This window comes from Rhinopithecus roxellana, chromosome 16 (assembly GCF_007565055.1).
Source record: "Rhinopithecus roxellana isolate Shanxi Qingling chromosome 16, ASM756505v1, whole genome shotgun sequence".
Taxonomy (NCBI): Eukaryota; Metazoa; Chordata; class Mammalia; order Primates; family Cercopithecidae; genus Rhinopithecus; species Rhinopithecus roxellana.
Genome location: NC_044564.1, coordinates 17,505,136 through 17,522,686, shown reverse-complemented (window position 1 = coordinate 17,522,686; position 17,551 = coordinate 17,505,136). Strand labels below are relative to the sequence as shown.

The 17,551-nt window shown below is 57.1% G+C and overlaps 1 protein-coding gene across 9 annotated transcripts in view; it reads right to left on the bottom strand.

Moving 5' to 3' along the window:
• Positions 1-47: 47 nt before the first annotated feature.
• The window catches only part of DNM1 (dynamin 1), a 53,396-nt gene continuing 35,892 nt past the window's right edge, over positions 48-17,551 (bottom strand). Inside the window, exons 12-23 of one of the 9 annotated variants that reach the window (XR_004053995.1) lie at positions 16,040-16,110; positions 15,777-15,828; positions 15,561-15,572; positions 13,234-13,347; positions 9,073-9,182; positions 7,839-7,950; positions 7,389-7,400; positions 6,567-6,737; positions 4,940-5,155; positions 4,331-4,546; positions 2,163-2,199; positions 1,138-1,293 (exon numbers count right to left, since the gene is read on the bottom strand). Coding sequence is in view for 6 of the 9 variants with exons in the window: in XM_030919764.1 (XP_030775624.1) it covers positions 1,221-1,293; positions 4,331-4,546; positions 4,914-5,155; positions 6,567-6,737; positions 7,389-7,400; positions 7,839-7,950; positions 9,073-9,182; positions 13,234-13,347; positions 15,561-15,572; positions 15,777-15,828; positions 16,040-16,110 (1,185 nt within the window). In the remaining 3 variants the exon portion in view is untranslated. Of the gene's footprint in view, positions 1,294-2,162; positions 2,200-2,906; positions 2,909-4,330; positions 4,547-4,913; positions 5,156-6,566; positions 6,738-7,388; positions 7,401-7,838; positions 7,951-9,072; positions 9,183-13,233; positions 13,348-15,560; positions 15,573-15,776; positions 15,829-16,039; positions 16,111-17,551 lie in introns of all 9 variants that reach the window. The other 8 variants (XM_030919766.1, XM_030919764.1, XM_030919765.1 and 5 more) reach the window with 8 other exon arrangements.

Genomic DNA, 17,551 nt, shown 5'->3' with positions numbered 1-17,551 from the left:
GCCCTTCCCCTCCCTTGAGCTCCAGAGAGAACACAACCAGCAGAGGAGACATTCCCCGTCATCCAGAAATAGGTTTTATTCTCAGCCGAGGGACAGCAGGACTGGTAGAGACTGTCAGGCCACACGGCTGCCTGCACAGCACCCCCATGCTTGGTAGGGGGCGGGAGGTATGGCGGGGGCTGGCTGTCCACAGGCTGGGCATGACAGGGAGGCTCACTGGAGGTGGCACACTTCAGAGGGGGATGTCAGGGGACAGCGTTCTCTTGTAGTTGGGCCACAAGACTCCACAAGGACAGCACAGTGACTGATTCCCAGCGCTAGAGGCGAGGCGGTCGGCCATGTGTAGGTGTGTATATATATGAGTATTTATAGATATTTATAGAACAAGGCAAGGGCATACCACAGAAGGGGCACAAGTTTTCACCAATGGTCACGCCTGGAGGTGTCAGCTCACCACTACAACAGACTAAGTCACAGATGAAGGGGGCTGGCTTTGGGGCTAGGGAAGCCACTGTCAAGTCACAGAACAGCCGTCCAGGCAGGCTTGGAAAGGGAGGTCTCCGAGAAGAGGAGGGATCTGTTTAGAGGTCGAAGGGGGGCCTGGGGCTCTCAGGACGGGATGGACTTGCCTGACCCGATCGGCTGGCAGTTGGAGAGAAAGCAAAGAGAAAACGGGAGAGAAAAGCGAGGAGAGAGCTGGTAAGGCAAGTGCAGCACACCGGCAGGGGCCGGCCACACCGCAGCAGTGGTGGGAGGGCCGGGGAGGGGAGGGCGCAGGTGTGGGTGTGGCAAGGTTCCTGGAAAAGAGGGGCTGGAAGGAAAAGGAGAGGAAGATGGAGGGAGGAGCTGTAGCTTCACCGGTATCGCCTGGAGGCTGTGGCGGCCCTCCCCACCCCACACACGCTGGCCTTTCACACAGCACCCAGGCAGGGCACCCACAGTTCAAGCTGATGCTCGGCCCCCTCGGGCTTCCCTCTTCTCTGGTCACCCTGTCTTCCAACCCACCGGCCCAGGGCCACCCCTTGCCTTGGGGAGCCCCACGCAACAGCCACCAGGCCTGATAGAGAAAGAACACTGCTTGAACCAGGAGGGTGAAACTAAAAGGGATGGCTGGAGGGAGCGCCAGAGGCCCTTCTCGGTAGTCAGAAAACCCAGGACCCTCTGAAATGACCCTGGGGGAGGCAGGGAGGGCAGGCAGCTGGATGCCAGTGGCCATAGACTTATAAGTCTAAGAGGGGAGCCTCGGCTGGTCGGGGGGCTGCAGGTCGCGTAGGTGAGGCTGGGCCCTTCCTGCTGGGAAAAGCAGAAGAGCGAGAGTCAGTGGCAGGAGAACGGGGGCGGGCTCACTGGGTGGAGCTCAGCAGGACCAGCAGGCACGGTCGTCCCCTTGGCTGAATGGCACAAGTGACCCTAGGAGCAACAGGCCAAGGTGCGTGGGCCTGCTGGCCGGCTACGGTGCTTCAACTGGGGCCAGGGACACTGCCTTCAGTCACATGCTAGCAGCTATGACGGTACCTGGGAGGGAGGGGAGGGGGCTGTGTGTCCCTGCCTGGCCTGTGAGGTGTGTTGTGGGATGATCATGTGTATGGGACTCTCAAGCTTTTACCCTAGATCACCACTGGATTGCCGGCAGATAGAGGAGGTGGTACCCTGACTATCACCCCTGCTCTGCAGTGGAGTCGGCCCTCAGCGCTGCCAGGCTGGGAGCTGGATGCCTTACCCCAGGAGCATGACTCTGACTGCACACCAGGCACAGTGTGCCCAGGATGACATTCCTAGGCCTCTGGCCGCCTCACAGTCCAGCCCCACACACAACCCCCTCCAAGTTCCCAGCCTTTACACAATAAACCACGAGCTCTCTGCCCTCTCTGACGGCTCCAGAGAGCACCCATGTCTGCCAGCTTGGGCACGGAGCCTGTTCCAAGAGTCCCCAGGCTCAGCCATGGAGGCCTTGGACAGTGGCACTGAGTCCCGAGGCTCGCTAGGAAGGGAGGTGAGAGAGCCAGCGGCACAAGGACAGAAAGAGGAAAGAGCAAGTCTACAGCTGCAGAAGGGAGGGGCGGGGAGCCTGGCTCTGAGGTCCCAGGTGCGTGCCCCGTGTGGAGCTAGTGCAGCGGGGCAGACACACCGTTCATGCAGCAGGCGGTGAGGCATGTACCTACCATGGCTGACGCTCCTCAGGGGTCACTGATAGTGATTCTGAAAGACAGCACGAAATCAACATGGCAGTTCACACGCACGGGTGGGGCAGGCCTGGGGGTGGGGGCACACACACGCACACGCCTGGGCGTGCACACACATGCTGTGAGGCCCCATGGCCCACATGCACACGCTAACACACATGCCCACAAACAACACGCATACGCCTCCTTCCCTGGCACCTCCCAGTGCCCAGCACCCTCACTGGCCGGCGGCGCGTGCAGCACGGATCTGGGGCATGCAGCCACTCAGCACACTGAAGCACACGTGTGGGCGGAGTCACAACACAGAAGCTCACCCGCACACAGAGGCATTTGCACCAGCTCCCTGCACACTCGTGCCTGGCGTGCTCAGAGGACCACCCGTGCTGCTCATGGAGACAAGGCTTGCTTGCTAATGTCCAGCTGTCATTTCTCCACCTAAGAGCCTTCTGTGGTTCCCTACTGCCTACAGCATTGAGCCCCAACAAGTCAAACTCTTCGGACTTTGAAGGTTCTCCATCCTATGCCCCACCCTCCCCACAGAGCTCTTCCTCATTCTGTCTTTGTTCTCTGCTTTGGCCAGTGGCTGTCCTCGATGCAGCCCACACTACACCTCTGCCCACACTGCAGCTCTTTACCCAGATACCCTCCTTGCCACATAAGCCTATCTCAGCCATGCCTCAGACCTCACTGAAGTCAGGTTGCCTTGAAGAAGCTCTCCCAGACTGCTCTTTTCCCCAAGGTACGGTCACGATTTGCCAAAAGTTTCATGTGTGTTAGCAAGACTGGAGTCAGGCTGGCATCAAACCTTACATCACATCTCACACCGCACCATAGACCTGGGTGCCAAATCTGAACTCACGTTGGCAGTTAGCAAAGTGCTCCTACGGCTGCATCTGCAGTTAACACAGCATCCCTATAGCCATTGTCTCCCTCGATCCCCACAGCCACCCTGGGAGAAAGGCAGAATGTCATCATTTGGTAGAAGGGATGCTGATGCTCTGGGAGGGAAAGAGACATGTCTAAAGGCCCAGGGTAAAGCAGCATCTCTGGACTCCCAGTCCAGTCCTCTTGCCCAATACCATGCTGCTTGCCTCTACCCATCCGCTTTGGTCATCAGAGCATCACAGGGCAAGCCCCAATCCCTGCCTCATTTTGGTTTATGGGCGCTAGACCCACAGCCCTACCCTCCAGCCATGCAGAAACAAAACATGCTATTGTCCTGCAGTGTTCTTCCTTAGAAAATGTGGCCAGTGGAAACAGGGCAGATTGGGAATCGGAGTGAACTTCCTTGAAAGAGGGTCATGGGTCAAGAAAGTCAAGCCAAAGGATGCAGTAGAAAGTTTTTCCTTAGAAATCTTTGGGAATGATGCAGGCTTCAGCCACTCCCATCCCTGCCCCTGCTGCCACCCCTACCACATTGGTTTAGACTGGGTAGGGCCAGAAGCGGGGATTGGGGGTGGGGAGGAAAAAAACCATCAGATTGCCCAAGGCCCCAGGCTCCTTCCCCAGCTGCTCCTGTCTTAGCCCGGGCCTGGGTGCCATTCTTACACTCTCACACTCGTGTGCACGCCCACACACACATCACACACCTCTCTAGTCACACAGTCACAGCCTGGTCTCTGCTCCTGTGGGCCAGTGGCTGGACACCCCCTGGGATGGCTCAAAGGAGTCAGGACTGGGAAATGGGGACATCAGGGTAGCTGAAGGAAATCCACACACCCAGAGCAGATAGGTGTTCAGACTCAGACCTAAGGTAGGCTCCGCAGGGGCTGGGAGAGGAATTGGACGGAATGGAGGATGGAGGACAGCAAGAAGAAGAAAGGAGGAGGAATGCAACGTGTGGGCGGCCGCCAAGAGTGAAAATAGAGGGAAGCGCCATGCAAGTGCTGGAAAGAAGGGGGCAGGTGGGACGAGCCCCACAGCCCCCTCCCCAGAAACGACCACCTCCGGGACTCAGCGCTCCCTCGGGGGCAGGCTCCGCCAGCCCTCGGCCACACGTGGCGTGGCTCCGGCACCCAGAGTCCGATTGCCTGGGATGGAAACGGCCGGTTCTGGCGGCCGGGTCCGATGCTCTGGAATCCAGCCCCATTTCCCTCCCGGCCACGCCCGTCCGGCAGCCTCTCCAGCCGCTTTCAGCCCCTACTCACCTGGGGACCCCGGGCGGGGCGCGGTTGGGGCGCGAGGGCACCTGAGGGGGAGGGCCGAAAGGGTCAGGGGAAGCCCCCGGCCTGGAGGGCACGGGGGGCGCCCCCCCCAGGGCGGACCCAGCAGGCGGAGGCCCAGGAGCAGGGCCCCGCGACCCGGGCCGGGCTGGGGGCACGGCGGGGGCTCGGCGCTGCGGCGTGGGGCTGGACGTGGGCGACCTGAAGGCGACAGGGAGCGAGCAACAAGGAGAGGCGAGATGAGCGGCCCTGCCCACACCGAGGCCCCGCCCCAGCCCAGTGCTTGCCACGCCCATGCACGCAAGCCCCTCCCTGCCGCGCCCCGAGGCGGTCGCCGGAGCTTAAGCCCCGCCCCCAGCGGCGCCAACGTCCCAGCTCCACCCCGCCTCGCAGCCAGCTCTCCACGGCAAGCCCCGCCCCGCGGCAAGCCCCGCCCTCTCTAAGCTCCGCCCCTCGCTCCAGGTGGGAGCCACCCCGGTGACGCGGGCGCGCCACTGCCCGGTCCCGGCACTCCTCCCGTGGGCCCCGGGCTGGGGGGCTTTGGGGCCGTGGGGGCCGGCCCTGGTACCTGCGTCCGGCCGGTACGCTCTGCACCTGCAGCCAGGAGTCGTCCACGGGCGGGGGCATGGGCGTGCTGACGGTGGTCGTATTGATGTCGCCGATGATGCTGAGCGCCTCCTTCAGCGCGTGGTACATGCGCAGCATCTCGTCGCGCCGCTGTGCCTGCTCCGCCGACTCCTCCATCAGCGTGTTCTGGTCCCCACACGAGTACAGGTTGGCCAGCAGCTCCGAGAAGATGAACTCCTTGGTCTGCGAGTAGGCAAAGAGGGAAGGAGGTGGGGACTTGATGCCTGTGGCGCCCTGGCCGCCCCACCGGGCCCTGCTGGGACTGTGAGCTGGTATGGCTTTTCCGACGCGGCTCCTACACTGCGTAGACTGGAAGATTCGCCTCCCCACCGCGCTTTTCTCGCTCACATGAGGACACTGAGGTCCACAGGAAAAGTCACCTGACCAAGGTCACAGATCCGGGAGGGGACTTAGGACCTATCACGCCACCAGAACACTTGTCTACTCAGTTTTTGTTTTGTTTTTCTTTGTGTGTGTGTGTGTGTGTGGTTTTTTTTTTTTTTTTTTTTGGAGATAGGGTCTCGCTTTGTCGCCAGGCTGGAGTACAGTGGCAAGATTACAACTCACTGTAGCCTCAACCTCCTGGGCTCAAAGTTATGTTCCAATGTCAGCCTCTCCAGTAGCTAGGACTACAAGCACGTGCTACCACCAACCCCAGCTATTCTTTGTATATATATATATTTTTTGAGAGGCAGTTTTGCTCTTGTTGCCCAGGCTGGAGTGCAATGGCACAATCTTGGCTCACCGCAACCTCCACCTCCCGGGTTCAAGCAATTCTCCTGCCTCAGCCTCCCGAGTAGCTGGGATTACAGGCATGCACCACCGCGCCTGGCTAATTTTGTATTTTTAATAGAGATGGGGTTTCTCCATGTTGGTCAGGCTGGTCTCAAACTTCCAACCTCAGGTGATCTGCCCACCTTGGCCTCCCAAAGTGCTGGGATTACAGGCATGAGCCACCGCGCCCAGCCAACCCCAGCTATTCTTTAAAATTTCTGTGTAGAGACGAGGTCTCACTGTGTTGCCCAAGCTGGTCTTGAACTCCTGGGCTCAAGTGATCCTCCTGCCTTGGCCTCCCAAAGTGCTGGGATTACAGGCATGAGCCACCGTGCCCAGCCCCTCATTATATTTCTTTTTTTTTTCTTTTATCTTTTTTTTGAGATGGAATCTTGCTCTGTCGGCCAGGCTGGAGTACAGTGGCAGGATCTCGGCTCACTGCAACCTCCGCCTCCCGGGTTCAAGTGATTCTCCTGTCTCAGCCTCCCAAGCAGCTGTGATTACAGGCTCACGCTACCACACCTAGCTAATTTTTCTATTTTTAGTAGAAACGGAGTTTCACCATGTTGGCCAGGCTGGTCTCGAACTCCTGACCTCAAGTGTTCCGCCTGCCTTGGCCTCCCACAGTGCTGGGATTACAGGTGTGAGCCACCGTGCTCAGCCCCTCATTATATTTCTATCCGACAGCTCTGGTCTGGACCGTGCCTCCCTCCCTGGACCTGGTCCCATAGGGCTGGTTGGCATCTCCCCCAGGCCAACATGGCCACCTGCGTCCCCAGTGCCACAAGACTTCCCTGCCCCCATGCAGCGGAGCACGCACATTGTTAATCATGAGGTGCATGATAGTTTTGGGCATGAGGTCCCGCACGGTCTTGTTGACAATGGCCATGTACGAGTCCACAAGATTCCGGATGGTCTCCACTTGCCGTTCCAGCTGTGGGTCCATGGAATGCATGAAGCTGTCGGAGCCATTCTCCTCCGTCTCACTGGCCTGCCATGGAGAACACAAGGGCATCAGGGTGGCCAGGCCACGCAGCCAGGCTCCAGGCATCGCCAGGATCTCAGCCCCTCCAAAGGTACCCAGAACATTGAGGCACGGAGAGAAGCGACTGGCCTGAACACACACCAGGCTCTCCATCCCTGTGCCTCTCAGAACCCTAGACTCCCCTGATTCAGCCTTGTCTTGGTTCTGACTCTAGTGCCTAGAATTTGCCTCAATTTCCCAATCCAGAAATTATTATTATTATTATTTTGAAAGAGTCTTGCTCTGTCACCCAGGCTGGAGTGCAGTGGTGCTATCTTGGCTCATTGCATCCTCCGCCTCCTGGGTTCAAGCGATTGTCCTGCCTCAGCCTTCTGAGTAGCTGGGATTACAGGTGCGCACCACCATGCCTGACTAACTCTTGTATTTTTAGTAGAGATGGGGTTTCATCGTGTTGGCCAGGCTGGTCTCAAAATCCTGACCTCATGATCGGCCCACCTCGGCCTCCCAAAGTGTTGGGTTTACAGGCGCGAGCCACTGCGCCTGGTCCCAATCCAGAAATTAGAGAAGAATATCTCCAGGTCCCTTGCTTGAAAACCTGGCTGGAGCTGGTGCCAGGCTGCAGATGCCTGGCAGGAGGCAAGAGAAGGGCACACTCACTTTCTCTTTGTCCTGGGAGGCCCACACACCAACATTGTCACCGCCGCCACCACCAGGGAGCACAGCCGAAGGAAACATACAGAGAGGAAAAGGGGAGAGATTGAGTGAACCTGGGACACTGCACCCCAACTCTCAGGCCACTGTAGACATCGCCACAGTGAAATAGGGGAGGAAAGAGAAGGCAGTCACAAGAAACCACCGTCATAGAAAGGGGAATATAGAAATGCCATCTGCAACAGAGACAGAGACGTGAAACTGCCACTGGAGAAGGATGGGAGGACCAGGAGACTTATCTCTGTTCCCACCCCCAGAGTGGGTAGGGGGGAGGATTCCTATTATTTCTGAGCCAAATAAGGGCTGGGAAACATGACGTGACTTGGCATCACTGAGGATGGTGCCCCAGGGGCCCAGGATCACGCTTGCCCCTCCTCTCCTTGCCCTGCCACTCACCCCAACACGCTCAGGGTATACGCCAGCCCTCAGGAAGGAGGCCTTCCAGCTGTCCACCTCCTCCTGTGTCTCACAGGCCAGCTCCAGCTGCCGATAATCCTTGTAGACATTCCTGCAAGACAGGGCAGATGGTGAGGGCAGATGGGCAAAGCCCCACCCTCCCTGGGGGTTAAAGGCATGCCCAGACTTTGGGGTCACCATGCCTGAGGCCAGCTCATTTCCCAGCTGTGTGACCTGTGCAAGTCCCTTCCTCTCTCTCAGCCTCGGTTTCCTCATTGGGAAGATGGGTTAATAAGAATTCCTGCCTCCTCGGGTCACTGAGGATTCAGTGAAGTGAGTGGCAAAATGCTTAGAAGGGGACTGGACCTTTGATAAGGGGACAGCCATACTCAGTGAAGTCTCTAGCTTGGGGCCCAGACCCCACCAGCTTCCTCTGGGGCTCTCTGAGGACCCCTGTGATGGCAGCTGGACTGAACCCTCATCTCTGAGTAGCAGAGGGCCCACTAGAGTCAGCCTTGGGTCAGGAAGGAAGAGGCCTGGTACTGCCACCGCCCTATAGGAAAGTGAGCAGGAGAAGAGGACCAGGCCTGAATAGGGCCCTTTGGCTCCAGTGCCTGGCAGAGTATAGTGCATGAAGAGCATGTACTATACCAGTGACAATGGAAGGGAGGAAGGGATAGAAGGAGGGAGGGAAGGGGAGACTGGAAGGGAGGAAGGGATAGAAGGAGGGAGGGAAGGGGAGACTGGAAGGGAGGAAGGGATAGAAGGAGGGAGGGAAGGGGAGACTGGAAGGGAGGAAGGGATAGAAGGAGGGAGGGAAGGGGAGACTGGAAGGGAGGAAGGGATAGAAGGAGGGAGGGAAGGGGAGACTGGAAGGGAGGAAGGGATAGAAGGAGGGAGGGAAGGGGAGACTGGAAGGGAGGAAGGGAGGGAGGGAGGAAGGAGGGAAGAAAAAAAGGGAGGGAGGAAGGGAGGGAGGAAAGGAGGGAGGATGGAGGGAAGGAAGGGAGGAAGGAAAGGAGGGAGGGAAGGAGGAGGGAAGGGAAGGGGAGGGGATGGGAGATCTTGACATGATGTGTAGCTCAAAGCAGGAACTCAGTAAGCATCTGTCAGTGGATTCCTTGCTGTGGGGCCTGGGGCAGGTTCCTCTTCTCCCTGGATCCCTGTACCCAGTTTCTACTCAGTGCGGGTGGTTTTGGGACTGCAGCAGCTACAGCCAGGGGCAGGCAGGCACCTCTGCTCCGTGTTAAAGAGGGCAAAGATGTGCTTGCTCGACATGAAGCCCTTTTCCACGTCCCGCAGCTTGAGGTTGTCCACAGACAGCATGTATTTCTTCTCTTTCTCCTGTGGGTGGAGGTAGGAGCAATGAGTGAGGTTGGCACTGTTCTCTGCCACACCTCACTCCCTAAGAGTCCCCTTGACTGGCCCGGGGCTTCTAAGCATCAGCCCCCTCCCACTGTGAAGGTGCAGCTAGATAAAATCCTGGCCACAGGACCGTAGGCCTCCTGGGCACTGCCGGCCCCCAGTGGCGTTCCAGCGGGTCCCACCAGCTCTGCATATATGCCGGAGGCCAGGAGGCTGGTGAAGGGTGGGGAGGTGAGAGTATGGGAGGCTCCCACAATCCCTCCCCAGGCAACTCCTGGATACAAGCCAGGCCGGCCTCAGGCAAGGACCGCACACTCAGGCCTCTCTCGCCCCCCGCCTGGCTGCCTCTGACTTCATTTCCTGACTGCAGAGACCAGGAAGGGGGGCCACCAGCCCCGGCGGCTTCAAAGGGCTGCCTCAGCCCACTCCCCCAAGCTCCCCATGTGTTAGCAATAAGGCAGCCAGCACAAGCCTGGAGATGGTGTGCCTGTGTGTGCAACATGTGTGTGTGTAGTTGTGTGTTTGTGCCAACACATGCAAGCCCAAGTACATATTACCTATTGTGTGTGTGCACATGTATATCTGGGGAGGTGCCCAGCATGAACCACGTGTCAGTGTGAGCGTGTCTGCATCTCAATGTGGATGTGTGCACACTTTGTGGATGTGTGTCGCAATTGTGCAAGCCTACATTTGCACAGCCACGCACAAGCTTATACCACACACTTATACTGGGGTGCACATCTTACCTGCACACCGTGGTACAATGGGCTGTGTGTTTGATTTGTCTAAAGCTGTCTAGGAGGAGTTATGTGTATCTGCACGCAGGCGTGTGGGGTGCTAGGCCCATGAGTATGCTTGGTATGGGCACGTGTGTATGTAGGCTGCTGTGTCCCAGGAGAGGGGTTCAGGGATCTGGGAAGGAGATACCCCAGGATGGGGCCCTGGGAGAGGGGAGGGGTTTTTGTCACCCATGCCCTACTTGCTCACGGGGGTCGTCTGTGTGGGCCTTGGGGACTCAAAGAGCTTGGGCATGAGCCTTGCCTAGGATCTCAGGTAGGGGGCTGAGTTTAGGGGGACCTTGCTCCCCTGTCCTGGCGTCATCCTGCCCACCCCTCTCTGCCCCCCACGCCCCCCTGGCCCATGCAGCCACATAAAGCCCTCTTTATGCCAGGCGGGTGGCCGGGAGCTCCAGAGGGCGGCTGGGGGAGGAGAGGAGGAAGTTGCACACACGGCCAGGGAACATCTGGAACCGTTCGAGAGAGGCCCCGCCACCACCCGCCCTGCGCTTCGGGGTTGGACACTAGGTAGGAGCGGCCTCCTCCCCCCACCCCTCCCTTCCTGCTGGCCGGCCCCCTCCTCAGGCCCCTCCTTCTCAGCCCCAGCTCCCGCTCACCCCTGCCACGTCAAAGGAGGCAGAAGGGGAGTTGGGAGCAGAGAGGGGATCACGGGCTGGCTGGTTTGGGGCTGGGGGGACACAGGCTGGGGTTGGGGGGTTCTTGGATCTCCAGGGGATGGGGCTGAAGCACCCACCGGATGGACAGACACTGCTGCCTGGATGGACCAGAGGACACCTCCACTCCGTCTACCCAGTGTTTAGACTATCTGTTCAGGACTCCCAAATTGTACAGTAGTCTGCACATTGGTTAGGCTGGGCTGGGTTAGACCCTCGGCGCCGCCGCCACTGGAGAGCTGGACCGACCCCTGCCTGCCATCCCAGAACTGGAGCCTGGAGCCAGGGCGTTGGGGCACAGGGTGGGCTGGGAGGAGGCACAGAGGGATGAGGGTGCCACCCTGCTGTGGGACTGGTGGGGGGTAGCGGTGATGGGGGAAGGGTGGCCGAGGAAGACTGAGAGGATGGGGGGGTCAATGGGGACTGGGGATGTGGGCAGCTGCCGGTCTGCCCAAAGAGCCTCCCTCACCCCAAAACCTGAGGGCTGGCGGCTGGGTAGAGAAGTACAGACCACTCTCCCACCAGCCTGGACCACCACCACATCCCCAGTGGTCCTAGTGCAAAAATCCACTCGCATTCAACATACATGCACCTTGATACTCACAGCCCCAGAACTCACATACATGAGCACCCCCATACTTTCAATCTCACACCCATGTCCCAAACAGAGACACACAAGTGCATGCACACACACCCATACACACCCTCACGACTGGAACACTGCCGCCATTCTCACATCCCAAAGACATACACAGATTCTCAAACACCCCATACTCACACCCTCCCTCCAGAGCCCCCTCCCCACACACACCTGCATTTACATCCCAAGTACAGGCACGTGCCCAGAGTCACTCCGTAGGTACACAGATTTCACCCCCAGATGCAAATGCAGACCACATATTCCAAACACACCTAGATGCTTATACCCCAGTCACACTCCTAAAAAACACCCACACACCAGACCCACAAGCCACATATACACACACAAACACACCCTGCCTCCCAGCACCCACAGCCCACAGCCCGCTCCCACCTCCCCACATGCGATTCTGAGAGCTGTTTTCGCACACAACTTAACTCAGATGTACACAGAATCTCCAGAAAGAGCTGCAGGCTCAGACACAAGGACAGGGGACCCCCTCAGTGGCACGCGCCCCTCCCCCACAGTGTCGCCAGGTCTCAGGCCCTCAGCCCCAGGTCACATGGTCTCCCTGGCCCTGTGTAAGGAGCCTCAACATGGGAGACCCCAAACCCATGGGGACATCTAGGCAGCCTGCAGAGTGACCGGCAGGAAGCCGCCCCCTACCCGCACCCCACGCCACCGCACACTCCATCCCTTCCAGGGGCTCCCATGCTGGGGGAGGCCAGGGTTGGGGTAATGAGGTCCAGATGGCTTGGCGCCCCCGCCAGTGACGACAGAGGGCCCCTCCCAAGGTGGAGAGTTGGGGCCCCTGCCCAGGACAAACTTGGAGGAGACAGGGACCTGGGAGGGGGCTTGGAGGCCAAAATCATAGGCCCCACCCAGAGCCCCGCTCCCCCATTGAGGGTGCTGTAGCCTCCAACAGCCCCTCAGGAAGAAGAGGGTCCCTTCCCCCACTCCTTGGCCAGCTGGAGTTCATTACCACAAGCCCACCCCCAGCCCTCCCCATTCTCTCTGGTCACCTCTGGAATCCAGATGTGAAAGCCAAATAGACTCATTCTTAAAGGAGACCAGCAACAGGGGAAGGAGGCGGCAGGGGCTTCTGTGCACCCTAGTGGGCGGGGAGGGTTTTTTTGTGGCAACTCGGCAGGGCCCCCACACTCCTTGCCCCTCAGCCTGGGGGCACTCTGCGCATTTCCCTTGGACTGCAGGGGTCTAGGGGACTGGGGTGCAGGGGTTAACCGGGTGTCTGGCAGCTGGACTCGTGTGTGTCATGGGCCTGTGGGGGCCACAGAGGAGGCGGCACGCCCTGCAGCGGGAAAACAGGAAGGCCGCTGGGCCGCAGGGTCAGGGAGGGGCACCCAAGGCCCCTGCCCACCCTCCCCAGGGCACTTAGCCCCAGGCTCCTCAGTCCTGCTAAGCCATCTTCTTCTTCCAACCTGGGTGAGAGGGTGCCTCCCCCTGAACCCCCAGGGTCACCTGCCTTGGACCCTTGAATCCCAACTCCACCCGTGGATCCTTTTTTTGAGACAGAGTCTCGCTCTGTTGCCCAGGCTGGAGTGCAATGGTGCGATCTCGGTTCACTGTAAACTCCGCCTCCTGGGTTCAAGGCATTCTTGTGTCTCAGCCTCCCTAGTAGCTGGGATTACAGGCGCCTGCCAACATGCCAGGCTAATTTTTGTATTTTTAGTAGAGACGGGGTTTCACCATTTTGGCCAGGCTGGTCTCAGACTCCTGACCTTAGGTGATCCACCCGCCTCGGCCTCCCAAAGTGCTGGGATTACAGGTGTGAGCCACCATGCCCAGCCTGCCCACGGATCTTTGATGAGACATTTTAAAACCCTATTCCACCATCCAGCCCACTCCAAGCCCATAAGAGGGTCTGAGCCTGACTCTGGCCACCAGCCCAGCCCCTTGATGACTACTGGCTCTTGACTCACCTCATCATCCTTGTACCAGGACAGATTCTCAGCGGTCAGCACAAACCAGTACTCCTTGGAGCCCCCTTTCATGATGCCAATATTATTGATAGTCAGCCAGCCCTTGCGGATGACCTGGAGAGTGATGGGGCAGGAGGTCAGCAGACAGGGCCTGAGCCTCCCTGTGGGGGATGGGGTAGGCAAAGAGAGGCATTTGAAACCCCACCACTCCCCCAGCTTTCGGAGGCCTGGCAGTCAGCGAGGGTGGGGGCCAGACCTGCCTTGGTTTGAACCACAAGTGAACAGAGTGGAAGACAGGAAGGCAGAGATCAGCTCAGGATAAAGAGCCTTTGACAGGCAGACCTGGCCGAGTAAGGGACTGGAGGCCTGGGTAGGGGATGAGCTCCCTGTCACTAGGAGTATGCAAGCACAGTTAATGGGGGTGATTGGGCAAGCCAACTGTGAGTCTCATCTGTTCTGAGATGTGTTTCTGACTTTACACATGCTGCTGCTGCCTCTGCCTAGAAAGCACTTCTTCCTTTTAGCCTGGCAAATTCCCACTCAGCCTTCGGGTATCAGCTCAGAATTCACATTCTCAGGCAGGCCCTTCCTGGCCCCCAGTATAAATCAGGATTCCCATAATAATCTTTGATCACTCCCTGAAGTTGACTCTGAAACATGATTTCGATTTTTAATTAACTTCTCTGCATGCGTGTGTGTGATTATCTGTCGATGTAGCCTCCCCTGCTAAATGGTGAACTCTTGGTCACTAGTATATCCCAGCACCTTGCAGAAGGCCTGGCAGATAGTAAGTGATCAATACATATTTGTAGTATGAATAAATAAAAGCTATGATAGTATGGTTCTAAGGGTCTTTGGCTCCAGGTCCCCAGGGGCAAGGGCTGAGCCACAAAGTGCCCAGAGTAACAAGCTAAGGTCCCTTTTCATGGCAGGAAGCAGCTGTCCCCAGGACTGTCCAGAGCCATGGCTACAGTCCAGGTCCTGTGGATTCTACTTTGGAGGTAGGGTCACTGGCCAGGTGCTGGCCATGGATCAGACCAAGAGGATGAGGGAGTTGCTTCTGCTCCCTCCTGGACCCTGACCTCTCCAGATTCTTCTCTGAGCATCGAGAGAAGACCCAAGGAGGCCTGGGGCTGGCGGCAAAGCCCTCTGGGGCCAGGCTTGCTTCTGGAGCCCTCCTTATGCCTCTCTGGCTTCCCTGAGAACCTGGCTGAGAACCCAAGCTGCACAGCCCAGCAGCAGTTGAGCTGAGGGGAGGCCACCAGCTGCCTCTCTCACCCCTTCCCGATCAGGCGAGGATTCCCAAAGGGTCTTGTCACCGTCTCTGGAATTGAGTCCACTGTCCCAGGATGTGACCAGCAGATCTTGCCACCTGCTCCCCACCCTAACCTGTAGTCTTTGTCCTCCCCTTCGGCCACACCCAAACCTGAACTCCTCTCTGCTCGTCCTAAGCCCTCTCTGCAGCCCCACACCAGGGACTTCCTGCTCTCCCAATCCCTACCCTGCATGGAGCTCTCAGGGGCCTTAGCTGGGCCCTACCAGCAGGCCCAGGTCTCCACGTCCTGTCCAGGGGCCAGCACCGTGTAGGCAACAGCTAATGTTGGCCGAATTGAATTATCCTGATACCATGTTCATTCCTCCCTTCATTCTGTTGAGCACCTACTGTGTGCCAGGCATGGGGCTTGAGCTGAGGATTTAATGATAAACGGGACAGACTCAGCCCTCCCCTTGTGGGGCCTGGGAAGGAAATAGACATTAAGCCAATAATCACATAAACACCTAGAGTCTTACAAAGAAACTACGGCCTCTGGAACCTATGGAAAGAAAAGCTGAGGACCCTCGGGCTCATGTGTACAACTGAGCAAGCGCTTCGGACCAGGGATGTTTCCGCAGACATCTAAGGACAGAGAGCAGGAGGCCAGGTGAGCAGTGACTTCTTGACTTCTCTTGACTGCTCATTCGTCTCTTCATTCAAGTCCGGAGGCGATGGTTGTCAGCTTCTTAAAAAAGTGTCTCACTCACGTGCATCCATCCATCCAACAGATGTTTAAGGAGCACCTACTCCATGCCAGGCCCGGCCTTCTCACCCACCCAGCCCCACACGGTCTAGTTTTGCCTGAAGTAGGTGCTTGGCTGGTGCACACAGATGGACGGGTGGATGCGGCTGGGCCTGCCTCTGGCCTGAGGGCAGGTGTGAAATGCCAGGGGCTGGTGTGTACAAGCAGCTTCAGCCAAAGGGTGCCCTCCTACCCACTGCAGATTCCCACTGCCAATGGACCCTCCGCCCCCTCACTACACAAGCCGAGAGCCCCAGTCCTGGTACTCACCAGAATCTCATCCTGCAAAGAGGTAACCATAGCAACCACGAGAGGCATCGGGGAGAGAGGAGAGAGGGTTACTGAGGCAGAGTGGGAGGCTTGTGGCTGGCGGCTGACAGGTCCCTGGCCCCCTTGGGACTCTTCCCCTCAGGGGAGGAGCTCTCAGAGTCTGGCGTCCGTCCGGCACCCTCCATCCCTCAGGCTGGGCTGCTGGGGCCCACTCACCTGGTTCCCTGAAGTCTTCTTCTTGTTCATCTGGTTACTCCTCTGCTGAGCACTAACGGGAGGGAGAGGAGGAGTCTCAGAACTTCTCCTTTCAAGAGGCCCAGCTCTACTGCCCACTGCTTAGTGGGCACAGGACCCAGAGGGTTAACCTAGCAGACCTGGGCTCTACACACACTCACACACTCACGCACACACACATACACACACGTTATTACCTTCTCTGCCCAGGGAGCACTCACTTTTTGCTCAGGGAGAGCACTCACTTGGCAAAGCCTATGAAGTCCTCATGGTTGGTGTTCATGTAAGCCAGCTCGATATCGATGAGAAGCATGACCTTCAAGGATACGTAAGTTGGTGGGCAAGCGGAAAAGACACCGCAAAGTTTTAAAACGCAGCGCAAGCTGGGAGAAAAATACTTGCAGCACATAGAGAAGGTTAGTATCCATAATAAATATAGTCCCTCCCATCAGTGAAAGACAAAAACTGAGCGTGGTGGCTCACACCTGTAATCCCAGCACTTTGGGAGGTAGAAGTGGGAGGACTGCTTGAGCCTAGGAGTTCAAGACCAGCCTGGGCAACATAGGGAGACCTGTCTCTACCAAAAAATACAAAAGTTAGCCAGGCGTAGTGGCATGTGCCTGTAGTCCCAGCTGCTTGGGAGGCTGAGGCGGGAGGATTGATTGAGCCCAGGAAGTTGAGGCTGCAGTGAGCCAAGATTGCACCACTGCACTCAAGCCTAGAAGACAGAGCAAAACCCTGAGAGAAAAGAAAAGAAAAAAGAAAAGAAAAGAAGAGAGGAGAGAAGAGGATGAAAGAAAGAAAGAAAATCACAAATCAAAATAGTCAAGAACATGATGAATAATTCACAGAAGAAATGCATACAACCACTAAGGATGTGTAAAAAATCCTTACCCTCATTAACAAAGAAATGTAAGTTAAAAATGAGGCTTTTAGCCAGGTGCGGTGGCTCACACCTGTAATCCCAGCACTTTGGGAGGCCGAGGCAGGCAGATCACCTGAGGTCGGGAGTTTGAGATAAGCCTGACCAACATGGAGAAATCCCGTCTCTACTAAAAATACAAAATTAGCTGGGCATGGTGGCACATGCCTATAATCCCAGCTACTTGGGAGGCTGAGGCAGGGGAATCACTTGAACCCAGGAGGCGGAGGTTGCAGTGAGCTGAGATGATGCCACTGCACTCCAGCCTGGGCAACAAGAGCGAACTTCATCTCAAACAAACAAACAAACAAACAAAAAGAGGTTTTTTAAATGATCAGCATGGCACAAGTGTTGGGAAATGAGCTCTCTCATATATTGTTGATGGAAGTGTAAATCAGTATCACCTTCTTGTAGGGCAATTTGGCAATATTTAACAAACATAAAAATGCACAGGGCTGGGTGTGGTGGCTCATGCCCATAATCCCAGCACTTTGGGAGACTGAGGCAGGAGGATCACTTGAACCTAGGAATTCAAGACCAACCTGGGAAACATTGAGAAACCCTGTCTCTACAAAAAATAGAAAAATTAACCAGGTGTAGTGGTGCACACCTGTGGTCCCAGCTACTTGGGAAGCTGAGATGGGAGGATCATTTAAGCCCAGGGATGCAGAGGTTGCAGTGAGCCATAATGGCACCACTGCACTCCAGCCTGGGTGTCAGAGCAAGACCCTATTTCAAAAAAAACCAAACAATGCACATATTCACTTCCAGAATTATATCTCACAGATACACTCATCAAGTAAGCAAAGATACAGGAGCCAGAGTATTCAAAGTA